Source organism: Pantherophis guttatus, chromosome 13 (assembly GCF_059756535.1).
Source record: "Pantherophis guttatus breed Tessera chromosome 13, ASM5975653v1, whole genome shotgun sequence".
Lineage (NCBI taxonomy): Eukaryota > Metazoa > Chordata > Lepidosauria > Squamata > Colubridae > Pantherophis > Pantherophis guttatus.
In genome coordinates, this window is record NC_142075.1 from 9,070,795 (window position 1) to 9,083,079 (window position 12,285).

The 12,285-nt window shown below is 49.1% G+C and overlaps 1 protein-coding gene across 1 annotated transcript in view; it reads left to right on the forward strand.

Moving 5' to 3' along the window:
* Window positions 1–466: 466 nt before the first annotated feature.
* The window catches only part of IGDCC3 (immunoglobulin superfamily DCC subclass member 3), a 125,302-nt gene continuing 113,483 nt past the window's right edge, over window positions 467–12,285 (forward strand). Inside the window, 1 exon segment of the mRNA XM_034424761.3 lies at window positions 467–901. Coding sequence (XP_034280652.3) covers window positions 832–901 — 70 coding nt within the window. The 5' untranslated portion in view covers window positions 467–831.

Here is a 12,285-nt window from a genome sequence, read left to right on the forward strand (position 1 = left end):
GAGACGGTATTTGCCGGTTCTCCCGAACTGCTCACAATTTCCGCTACCGGTTCTCGGGAACCTGTCAGAACCTGCCGGATTTCAGCCCTGCCCCCCATCCCATCCCTGCCCAGGAAGGAGGAGGGGGCGGGAGTCCAGGGAGTATCCAGGGAGTATCCCATGCCCGGGTGCACGTGCGCGCAGAGGAGTTGGGGTGAGGGGGGGGGTCCGCTTTTCTTTGCACCGCCTTTCACCCCCCCACCGCCCCCCACCCCCCGTCACTCGTTGCCCAGGAGCGCGGCCGCCGTTGGGCTGGTCCAGGAGCCCCTCGAGCGCGGGTGGGGAAGAGGAGGGGGTGGAGGTGAGGGGGGGGTCACTTGCCCCTCCGGCCGTTCCTCGCCTTTGTTCTGCCCCTTCGCGGGGCCTCCCGAGGGAGGGGCTTGGGCCGGTGTTGGGGGTGGGGGGTGTGGGCAGCGAGAGGCCAGGCTGGGCGCAGCAATAGCAGCAGCCCGGAGCGCACCACGCGAGGATGCTGCCGCCCGGCAAGATGGCGCAAGGCGACCCCGGCCCCTGTTTGAGGAGGGGGCTCTAGCTCGGCCTTCGGGAGAACAAGCCCCGGACCCCCCCACACCCCACCTCAGCCGGCTTATCCCACCTCCCCCCCACCCCCCATCCCTGCGCTCGCAGCCTCGGACGGGCGCTTTGTCCGCAGCCTCGCCGGAGCCAGGCGCCGCACCCACCCACCCACCTAGCCCCCCGGCCCCGCTGCTGCTGCTGCTGCTTCGGCCTCCGGTGGCGGCTCCGGGAGGTGGTGGTGGTGGTGGGGAGTGAACCGCCCGCCGCCCGGAGCCAATGGCTTCTTCGCTGGCGCCGGCTTGCTCGCTCGCCTTCCTCCTGCTGCTGCTGCTGGTCCTGGGAGCAGGTAAGCGCCACCGCCCCGCGGCGGATGGGTGGGAAGGGCGAGGCGCGAGGAGGGGAGGTCGGGGAAGCCGGGGCCTCTTTCATCCGCCCGAGCCTTGCTTTGAAGTTGTGGATTTGGCTCAGGGAAGGTCTTTCTTTCTTTCTTTCTTTCTTTCTTTCTTTCTTTCTTTCTTTCTTTCTTTCTTTCTTCTTTCTTTCTTTCTTTCTTTCTTTCTTTCTTTCTTTCTTTCTCTTTCTTTCTTTCTTTTTTTCTTTCTCTTTCTCTTTCTTTCTTTCTCGCTCTTTTCCTCTCTCTTTCCTTCCCTCCCTCCTTGCTTCTTTCTTTCCTTCCTTCCCTCCTCTCACCCTTTCTTCCTCCTCCCTCCCTCCCTCTCTTACTCTCTCCTTTCACCCCTTTCCTTGCTTCCTTCGCTTCTTTCCCCTGTTCCCGTCCGTTCCCTCTTTCCTTCCTTCCTTCCTTCCCTCCGTTCGTTCGTTCATTCCTGTCTTGCTCTCCCCTTTCACGCCTCTTTCCTTGCTTCCTTCCCTCGCTCCCTCCCTCTCTTGCTCTTCCCTTCTACACCTCCTTCCTTCCTTCCGTTCGTTCTTTCATCCCTCTCTTGCTCTCCCCTTACACGCCTCTTTCCTTGCTTCCTTCGCCCGTCTCTTCTCTCTTCCCTTCCTTCATTCTTCCTCCCTTCCCTCCCTCCCTTCCTCCATCCCTCTCTTGCTCTCCCCTTCTCTCCTTCCCTTCCTCCCTTCCTCTCTTGCTCTCCCCTTCTCCCCTTCCTTCCTTTCCCCCTTCCCTCCCTCATCCCTCTCTTGCTCTCCCCTTCCTTCCTTCCTTCCTTCCCTCCCACCCTCCTTCCTTCCTTCCTTCCTTCCTTCCTTCCTTCCTTCCTTCCTTCCTTCCCTAGCTCTTTCTCGCCTTTCTTCCCTCCCTTCCAGATTGGGGGCACCCACTCAGACCCCCGCTCCGCAGCCTTCCCGACTGGTGCCCTGCTTTTCTGCCCCGCTCCTTTCCCGCTCCTCGCTGCTGGCTGCCGGGTTTGGGATCCCCCTCCCCTCCCCTCGCTAGAAAGCACATGGTTCTGTCAACAAGGCCTCTTCCAAGGAGGGAAAAGTGCCAAGGAGCCGTAAATAAGCCGCGTTCCGCGCTCCGCTTGGGCGCAGCCGGGAGGCTGGGCGCGCGTTGCAGGCGGGCGCTTCGCGGGGCTCTGCCCTTTTTTCTCGCCGGCCGCTCCTGCTTCTTTCCCCCGGACGAGTTCACACAATCCGCTTAACCCAGGTCCTGAAATAGCCCAAGATTGCCCCGCTTGGCGTAACGCGGGAAAGCGTGAAATTAACCCCGTGCGGTGGCGATTTAGGCTAAGCTGCAAAACCAGCCAAGCTTAACGCGCAGGAAAGTTCGCCCGTGGCGTGACTGCAGCTGCCAGGTTTGCAGTGGGGAGTCCCGGAAAGCCTTCCCGGGCAAGTCAGAATTGGGGCAGGGCCCAGCCTGGCCCAGATGTTTCCTCTGAGGCAGCTGGCAAGCAGATGCACCAGGACCAGCTCGGCCCCAGCCACGGAGCCCGAGATCTCCTCCCTTTGGACAAAGCGGAGCTCGGTGAGGCTGCTGCGGCTTCTCCTTGGATTGTAAACCGCCCTGTGATGGTGGCCTTAGTGTTTTTGCCAGTCCCTCCCAGCCTCTTGTCCCAAAGGTCCTTTTTCCAGAAGCCAGCTGGATTTTCTTGTTTTTTTTTCTTTGAAAATGTTTCTCTTTTCAGCCAAGAAGCTTGTTCAGAACTGAAGCTTCTTGGATGAGAAGTGAAACATTTTCAAAGAAAGGAAAACAAAAAAACCCCAAACAAACAAGAAAATCCAGTTGCCTTTGGGAGGGGGAACTTACTTTGGGACAACGGTGACTTGGCTGATTGAGAATCTCCATAGATATTCTCCCATCCTCTTCTCTTCTTGGGACCATCAGTAGCCCTGAGCATAATAAGAATTCCTCTCCCCTCCCCTCCTCTTCTCTCTTCTTCCCTCCCCTCCTCTCCCCTTCCCTCCCCTCCCCTTCTCTTCTCTCTTCTTCCCTCCCCTCCCCTCCTCTCTTCTTCCCCTCCTCTCCCCTCCCCTCCCTTCCCTTCTCTTCTCTTCCCTTCTCATCTCATCTCTTCTCTTCTCTCTTCTTCCCTCCCCTCCTCTCCTCTTCTCTTCCCTTCCCCTCCCTTCTCTTCTCTTCTCTTCTCTTCTCAACTTATCTCTTCTCTTCTCTCTTCTTCCCTCCCCTCCTCTCCTCTCCTCTTCTCTTCCCTTCCCCTTCCTTCCCTTCTCTTCTCTTCTCTTCTCTCTTCTTCCTTCCCCTCCTCTTCCCCTTCCCTCCCTTCCCCTCCCCACCCCTCCCCTTCTCTTCTCTTCTCTTCCCTCTTCTTCCCTCCCCCCTCCCCTCCCCCCTCCTCTCTTCTTCCCTCCCCTCCCCTTATCTCTCTCTTTCTCTTTTTCTCATACCTTGGTCACTTAAAGTTTATCGTGGAGTACAAAAAAAAAAAATATCTAGACATTCCTGTAAATCCAGGAGATCCGACTCACACTCTTGCCTTTTAAAACAAATCAAGGAAACCGATCCAGTGGGGCAAATCTCAGTGGGCCTGCTATAGAACTTGGTTTCTTTAGGAAATGGCTGGAATCGGCTCTCCTCCGAAGGCCGATGAATTAGATTTTCCAATTCATGCTTTAGATAAGAAAAAGAGTGATTAATGGCACCCCTCGCTTGTCCTTTGGGTAATGGTGAATTAATTAATCCAGAATAAAAGGACACGAGGAGGAGGAGGAGGTGCAGGCACGCATGCGTGTAAGGAAACAGCTATTGGTTGTGATGGCCAAAGGGGGGGGGGCCATTCTCCCCCTCTCATCCCCTCTAGCCAGCTTTTTTTTTTTTTTTTTTTGGAGGCATCTGGGTGGCTTCTGTTGAAAACAGGATGGTGGAGAGCACAGATTGTGTACTGGTTTTGCATGAGATCTTTATGGTTGAACAGTGCAGAATTTGGCAAGAAGATTGGTGGAGAGACTACATCTTACCGGGGGAGGGGGGAAATATTCTAATCAAGTGGACTTCATTTTTAAAAAAGTCACTATTTTCTAAGGATATTTTTGGATGTGTGGACATTTAGTTTTAGGCTTTGTACCCCGTTTCCCCAAAAATAAGACCCAACCAGAAAATAAATCCTAGCATGGTTTTTCAGGATGCTCATAATATAAGCCCTACCCCAAAAATAAGCCCCAGTTAAGATCGTCAGCAGACAGAGGCATTTAGTACTGCATTTCCCCCAAAATAAGACCCAACTAGAAATAAGTCCTAGCATGGTTTTTCAGGATGCTCGTAATATAAGCCCTACTCACAAAATAAGTCCCAGTTAAGATTGTCAGCCAGATGGTGCATTTAGTACCGTATTTCCCCCAAAATAAGACCTAACCAGAAAATAAACCCTAATGCGTCTTTTGGAGCAAAAATTAATATAAGACCTGGTCTTATTTTCGGGAAAACACGTCAAATGGTGGATTTTTAATTGTTTGTGCTGGAGTTTGTGAGCTGCATACCTCATTGTGCTGAGAGGCACTCTCTTTTCTGCGTGATTACTTTGAGGTGTTACTTTATACAGGTAGTCCTCGACTTATGACCATAATTGAACCCAAAATTTATGTTGCTAAGTGAGACAAGTGAGTTTTGCCCCATTTTACGACCTTTCTTGCCAGAGTTGTTAAGCAAGTCACTGCAGTTGTTAAGTTAGGAACATGGTTGTTAAGTGAATCCGGCTTCCCTGTTGACTTTGCTTATCAAAAGGTCACAAAAGGGGATCACATGACCCTGGGACACTGCAGCCACCATAAACATGAATCATATGCCAACTATAGGTAGTCCTCAACTTACGACCACAATTGAGCCAAAAGATTTATGTTGTTAAGTGCGAAATTTGTTAAGTGAGTTTTGCCCTATTTTACGACTTTCCTCGCCACATTTGTTAAGTGAATCACTGCAGTCGTTAAATCAGCAACACGGTTGTTAAGTGAATCTGGATCCCCCCCGTTGACTTTGCTTGTCAGAAGGTCGCAAAAGAGGATCACGTGACCCAGGGACACTGCAACCATCATAAATGTGAGTCATCAAGCATCTGAATGTAAATCACGTGGCCCTGGGGATGCTGCAATGGTCATAAGTATGAAAAATGGTTATAAGTCGCTTTTTTTCAAAGCCGTTGTAACTTTGAACCAGGGTTGAAATCCAGCAGGTTCTGACAGGTTCTGGAGAACCGGTAGCGGAAATTTTGAGTAGTTCGGAGAACTGGCAAATACCACCTCTGGCTGGCCCCAGAGTGGGATGGGAATGGAGATTTTGCAATATCCTTCCCCCCAGGAGTAGGGTGGGAATGGAGATTTTGCAGTATCCTTCCCCCAGGAGTAGGGTGGGAATGGAGATTTTGCAGTATCCTTCCCCTGCCACGCCCACCAAGCCACACCAAGCCGCCACGCCATGCCCGCCATGCCACGCCCACAGAACCGGTAGTAAAAAAAATTGGATTTTACCCCTGCTTTGAACGGTCAGTAAACGGTCAGCAAACTGTTCTAAGGCGAAGACTACCTGGTACCTAAAAAGATGCTGCCTTTTGGGGGAGCGATTCGATCACAACCAAGGTGCTTAGTCAGTGGTTCAGTCCTGCGAATCCATGCAATGAGTTTTATCCGATTTAATCTTTTGATTCTTAACCAGGGATTTATAAAAAAGCATCTCGGGCGAACATAATTTGGCAGAGGCGAAAAGACAAAAGCTGCAAATTATGCCTTGCTCAGATGAAAATAAAACGGCTAAATTCAGTTTGGGTCTTTGCCGCCGGCCGGCCGTTAAGCCGGTGAACGTGTGAAAGTGGTGGAATCGTAAGTAGCGACGCTAAGATAATTGGGTGAAATGATGGCTTAAACTCTCCCCGGGAAAGTAGAAATTGAAAAGCTGCATAGGGGATTACGATGTTTCCCTCTCTGATCCTTGAAAGTAATATGCTTTATTGCAGTGCTGGGAATTATTCGTGACAAATGTAAGAGCCCCCTTTTCCGATCCCGCCCACCGAAGCCCCCCCCCCATACACACACACACACATATACACACATACACACGGAACAGCGGAGAATTAAAAGGTTTTTCCTGGGAACCATGGAACAGAAAACCTGGGTTGTTTTACAGCTGTTGGTTTGTTTATTTTTTTGCTCTGCCAATCGTTGCCGCTATCCAGCTTCTAAATATGTCACCAATAAAGGTTTATGGCAACAGTAGAGCCCCAAATTTTTGTCCCACATCTGCCTATCCCAGATTTTTGGGGAAACAAGTGGACAAAAATGCCCAAATCCAGTCTAAAACACCTGGGCTGACTGTGTGCTGAACCATAAAAAAAAATTAAAAAGTAAGGAGTGCCATCTGTCAGAAATGGTATAGGGCCGTGATGGCAAACCTATGGCACGCATGCCACAGGTGGCATGCAGCCCCCTGTATGGGGCACGCCAGCCATCGCCCCAGCCCAGCTCCACTGCACATGTGCATACGCCTCCCACTGGCCAACTGGTCTTCGGGTCCCTGCCGCGCATGCACTGGGGGGGCACATGTGCGCGATGTGTGTATGCATGCGCAGGAGGGTTGGGGCACATGCATGGGGGTGCAGGAGGCTTTCCAGGCCCAAAATGGGGTGCAGGGGGCCTCACACGGCACCCCCGTGCCCCGTTTTGCCTTTCAGGTTTCCAGTCCCAGCTTATTGTCCCCACAATCTGGGTCCTCATTTTACCCACCTCGGAAGGATGGAAGGCTGAGTCAACCTTGAGCCTGGTGAGATTCGAACTTGCAGTAATTGCAGGCAGCTGGTGTTACTTAACAGCACTTTAGTCTGCTGCGCCACCAAGGCAGTTATGACTTTTGCAGCCATTTCCCCACCATCACGCGATCAAGATTCGGATGCTTGGCAACTGGCTCACGCTTATGACGGTGGCAGTGTCCTGGGTCATGTGATTCCCTTTTGCGACCTTCTGACCAGCAAACTCAACAGGGGGGAAAGCCAGATTCACTTAACAACTGGGTTAGTAACTTATCAACTGTGGTCGTAAAATGGAACACTTAACAGATGTCTCACTTGACAACTGACATTTTGGGATCAATGACGGTCGTAAGTCGAGGACTCCCTGTCATTCCTTCTCCTCCTCCTCCTCCTCCTCCTCCTGTTCTCCTTTGTTATTCAGCCAATGGCATCCGAGGAATGGCGATCAATATATCCAATACGCAGAGCTTAATTTTATAGACGTGAAGCTATTCTCCGGGGATTAAGAGCATTGGAGGAGCAAATGACCAGTTTGCCAGCTAGAACAGGTAGGATGCGAGTCTTAAAAGTTGTCCACTCTTCTACTCTTCTGATCATACAATAGTTGTGTTTGGCGAGCTATTTTTGTAAGTTTTCAGAAAAACAAAAAAACAAAAAACTCCAACAGATTCGCTACAATCTTATCTGTAATCTGTAATCACAGCAACAGCAACAGCTAAGAGAAAAAGGACCAGCGAGGAAGATAGAAAAGAAGGGATTGATTCAGAGAGGCAGAGAAAAGAAAAATACAGTGACCTTATTAAGTGCAGATCAAAAGCCTCCTGGGAAATAAATAATTAAAAGGGGCCGGGTAGGTGATTTCAGCAAAATTAAATTCCTGAAGCTTGTACTTTTTGCCAACAAAGGTAGAAAGAGCATTTATGCTGGGTCCTGGTGAGGTATAAAGCATTGCTAATAATTAGGCAATTCTGATGGGCCTGTCACGATGTCAGGGGAGATAATAGCATGCAATTAAGATGATTGAGTGGGACGCGGTGGGCCGGTGGCTCAGTGGCTAAGACGCTGAGCTTGTCGATCGAAAGGTCGGCAGTTCAGCGGTTTGAATCCCTAGTGCCGCGTAACGGGGTGAGCTCCCGTTCCTTGTCCCAGCTTCTGCCAACCTAGCAGTTCCAAAGTATGTAAAAAAAAAAATGCAAGTAGAAAAATAGGGACCATCTTTGGTGGGAAGGGAACAGCATTCTGTGCCTTTGGCGTTGAGTCATGCCGGCCACATGACCACGGAGACGTCTTCGGGCAGCGCTGGCTCTTTGGCTTTGAAACGGAGATGAGCACCGCCCCCTAGAGTCAGGAACGACCAGCTCATAGGCACGAGGGGAACTTTTACCTTTACCTAAATTGATTGAAATAATGTTGATTCCCCCCCCTTTCTCTCTCCCCCCCTCTCTCTCTCCCTGACAAACTCTAATACCAGCTAGAACTGGTATTAGAAAGAATAACAACAGAATAATAGAGTTGGAAGGGACCTTGGAGGTCTTCTAGTCCAACCCCCTGCTCAAGCAGGAGACCTTATACCACGGGTGTCAAACTCAAGGCCCCGGGCCGTATCTGACTTATGGGGTGCTTAGATCTGGCCCGCAGGGCTGCCCTGGAAACACCAAAGGACCAGCCCATGGTGCCTGTGCCAACAAAAACAGAGCTCAGAAGGGCCGCGGGCTTGGGTCACCACGGTGCCCCTGACACGAGTGATCTTGTGTTGGCCATGCCCACATTGGCCATGCCCACCCCAGCCGCCTGAGGTCATACACAACCCTGATGCAGCCCTCAATAAAATAGGCGTCATAAATTGAGGCCAGGCCACTGAAATTAAGTGGGGCAATGGGAAGGATGCACTGCTCCAAGGAAGCATTTTGTAGGGGCTCTCCTCACCCACCTCTGCCCCAAATCTACTCATATTGCAAATTTCCATCTCAGTCTCTCATAAGTTTTCTCAGCAAGCCTTACCTGCAGGTAGCTCTTGTCTTACGACCACAATTGAGCCCAAAATTTCTGTTACTAAGCGTGACAGTTAGTAAGGGAGTTTTTTTTCCCCATTTCACGACTTTTCTTGCCACCCTTGTTTTAAGGGAATCATTGCAATTGTTAAATGAATCTATGGCTTCCCCATGGACTTTGCGAGTTGTAAGGTCGCAAAAGGGGATCGCATGACCGAGGGACACTGCAACCGTCATAAATACGAGTCCTTTGCCAGTGTCTGAATTTTGATCACGTGAATAGGGGATGCTGAAATGGCTGTGTGAAAAACAGTCAAAAGTCACTTTTTTCAATGCTATTATAACTTTGAACCAGAGGTGGGTTTCAGCAGGTTCTGACCAGTTCTGGAGAACTGGTAGCGGAAATTTTGAGTAGTTCGGAGAACCGGTAAATACCACCTCTGACTGGCCCTGCCCCCGTCTATTCTCTGCCTCCCGAGTCCCAGTTGATCGGGAGGAAATGGGGATTTTGCAGTAACCTTCCCCTGGAATGGGGTGGAATGGAGATTTTACAGTATCCTTCCCCTGCCACACCCACCAAGCCATGTCACGCCCACCAAGCCATGCCATGCCACGCCCACCAAGCCATGTCACACCCACCCACCAAGCCATGCCATGCCATGCCACGCCCACCAAGCCATGTCACGCCCACCAAGCCATGCCATGCCATGCCACGCCCACCAAGCCATGCCATGCCACGCCCACCAAGCCATGTCACACCCACCAAGCCACGCCCACAGAACCGGTAGTAAATTTTTTTAAATCCCACAACTGCTTTGAAGCAGTGGTGGGTTGCTATGGGTTCACCCCAGGTCAGGCAAACTGGTGGCGGCGAGAAACTCCGCCCATGCGCAGAAGCAGTGCACGCACGCCCACAAGCAAACCAGTAGCGACGGGTTTTGAAACCTGCCCCTGCTTTGAACAGTCATTAAACAAATGGTTATATGTTGAGTGCTACTTGTATAATTTTTTTTAAGGACAAGACTTTATTTTTGTTTTGGATTTTGTCTTCTGTTCCAGCATTGGGTTTCAGGCAAGTGCTTTCCCCACCCTGACGTAGTTCCAGCCTCGGAATTAAATGGTGTCATTTATATTTAAGTAGGGCCTCACTTTTTAAATTATTCAAAGGTTTTAGCTTTCATTAATTCCTCTGTCTATATAGGCTGAGTTTTGTTTTTTGATGTTGAACGGGATTGCTTTCCTTTAAACTGATGTAATAAGCCATTTTATCCTGCTCGGTTCTTCTTTCTCTTGCTTAAAATACAAGCTGGGTATCGTTTCACCGATTAAAAAAAATATATGTTGACACGATATATGAAATTCAACCTGGCCGCCTGCGCAGATTTTAAAAGGGCCAAGATTGGATCCGCTCTCATTTCTAATCTAAACAGCTGAGCAAAGGAGGAGATGGGTTTACTAGGATGGAAGCAGCTCTTGAGTGAATGCTGAGGAGAAGGTGTCAAGAGTTCAGCCAGTTCTCCAGGATTTTGACCGATTATTTCCACATTCAAGCCCTGGCAGCCTTTGCAGATTCTCCCAGCCCACCCAGGACTACTGTCTCTGTAGTGAGTTTCTGCAGCCTGCTGCCCTTCAGATAAATAGATGGATGGGTGGATGGATGGATGGATGGATGGAGATGGATGGACGGGTGGACAGGTGGACGGGTGGACAGATAGATGATAAACAGATGGACCGGACGGACAGAAAGACAGACAGACAGACAGACAGATTAGTTGGATGGATGGATAGAGAGATAGAGAGATTAGATAGATAGATAGATAGATAGATAGATAGATAGATAGATAGATAGATAGATAGATAGATATAGATAGAAGATAGATAGATAGATAGATAGATAGATAGATAGATAGATAGATAGATAGATAGATAGATGGATGGATGGATGGATGGATGGATGGATGGATGGATGGATGGACGGATGGACGGATGGACGATAGATTAGATGGATGGATGGATGGATGGAAGGACGGACAGACAGATAGATAGATGATAGACAGACGATAGATTTGATGGATGGATGGATGGATGGATAGATGATTAGATAGATAGATAGATAGATAGATAGATAGATAGATAGATAGATAGATAGATAGATAGATAGATGATAGACAGACAGACAGATAGATTAGTTGGATGGATGGATGGATGGATGGATGGATGGATGGATGGATGGATGGATGGATGGATGGACGGACGGATGGACAAACAGACAGACAGACAGACGGATGGATGGATGGATGGATGGAAGAACGGACAGACAGACAGATAGATAAGATGATAGACAGAGAGACGATAGATTTGATGGATGGATGGATGGATAGATAGATAGATAGATAGATAGATAGATAGATAGATAGATAGATAGATAGATAGATAGATAGAAAAATAGGATTAGATTTTTCCCCCAGCTCTGACCTTTCTATTTGCAAAGGCTTGACCTGAGATTCCAGAAATGGTACAGAAGGAGGTTTTATCATAAGAAAGCTATTTACTGCTACTGTAAAGAGACTGGGATTCCCCTTATCTGACCTATCTACGGTGTGACTTGGGATCTTAAGAGAGCTGAATTTGTATTTTTTAGGCTTTGGCTCAGTCTTTCTTATCTTGGCACCATCTGGAGGAGATCCAGCCCAGCTCCCCATCCCTGCCAACCGGGGTCACCGTAAATAACCCAACCTGATGGCTTCTTAAGAGAATTAGCTGACAAGTTAGGGTTGCTTCAGGGTGAACATGAGGACTTGGAGATCCTGCACTTCTGTGCCAGGGCTGGTGGCAGATGTCCAGGTCATAGATAAATCAGCTTGCTTTCTTACTTGCAAGGGTTTAACCAAGAAGAGGGTGAGAAGGATAATTCTTCTCCGAATTATTCTGGTAATTGAAGGAGGAACCTACACAAGGGAATACAGGTAGTCCTCAGATTACAACACAATTGAGCCCAAAATAGTTTCTCTCTCCCCCCCCCTCCCCCTCTCTCTCTTGTATCTATCTATCTGTCTGTAGAATAGAATAGAGTAGAATAGAGTAGAATAGAATAGAATAGAATAGAATAGAATAGAATAGAATAGAATAGAATAGAATAGAATAGAATAGAACAGAGTAGAGCTAACGCTCCAAAGAATCCACCCTGCTCTTTCTTTCGTGACTTGACCTACGTTAAAGGGCTTACAGATGTTCCAATTTCCCATTTAATTTTATCATTTTATTTATGGCTATGAATGGAGCTGCAGTGCTTTCCGGTTTCCACGCCCTCCTCCTAAGTATATTAAATATTAAGTGTGTCTCTGTGGTTAGGCTGCAGTATTGCAGGCAAACTCTGCCCCCTGCCAGCAGTTCGATCCTAACCAGCTCAAGGTTGACTCAGCCTTCCAGCCTTCTGAGGTTGGTATTAACATGAGGACCCAGATTGTTGGGGACAAGATGCAAATAATGCTGATGTTGTAAACGACCAAGGGGTTGCAAGGAAAGTAATAAATTGCATCCAAAAAAAAAAAAATCATTTAACAACTGTCCTGCTTAGCAATGGG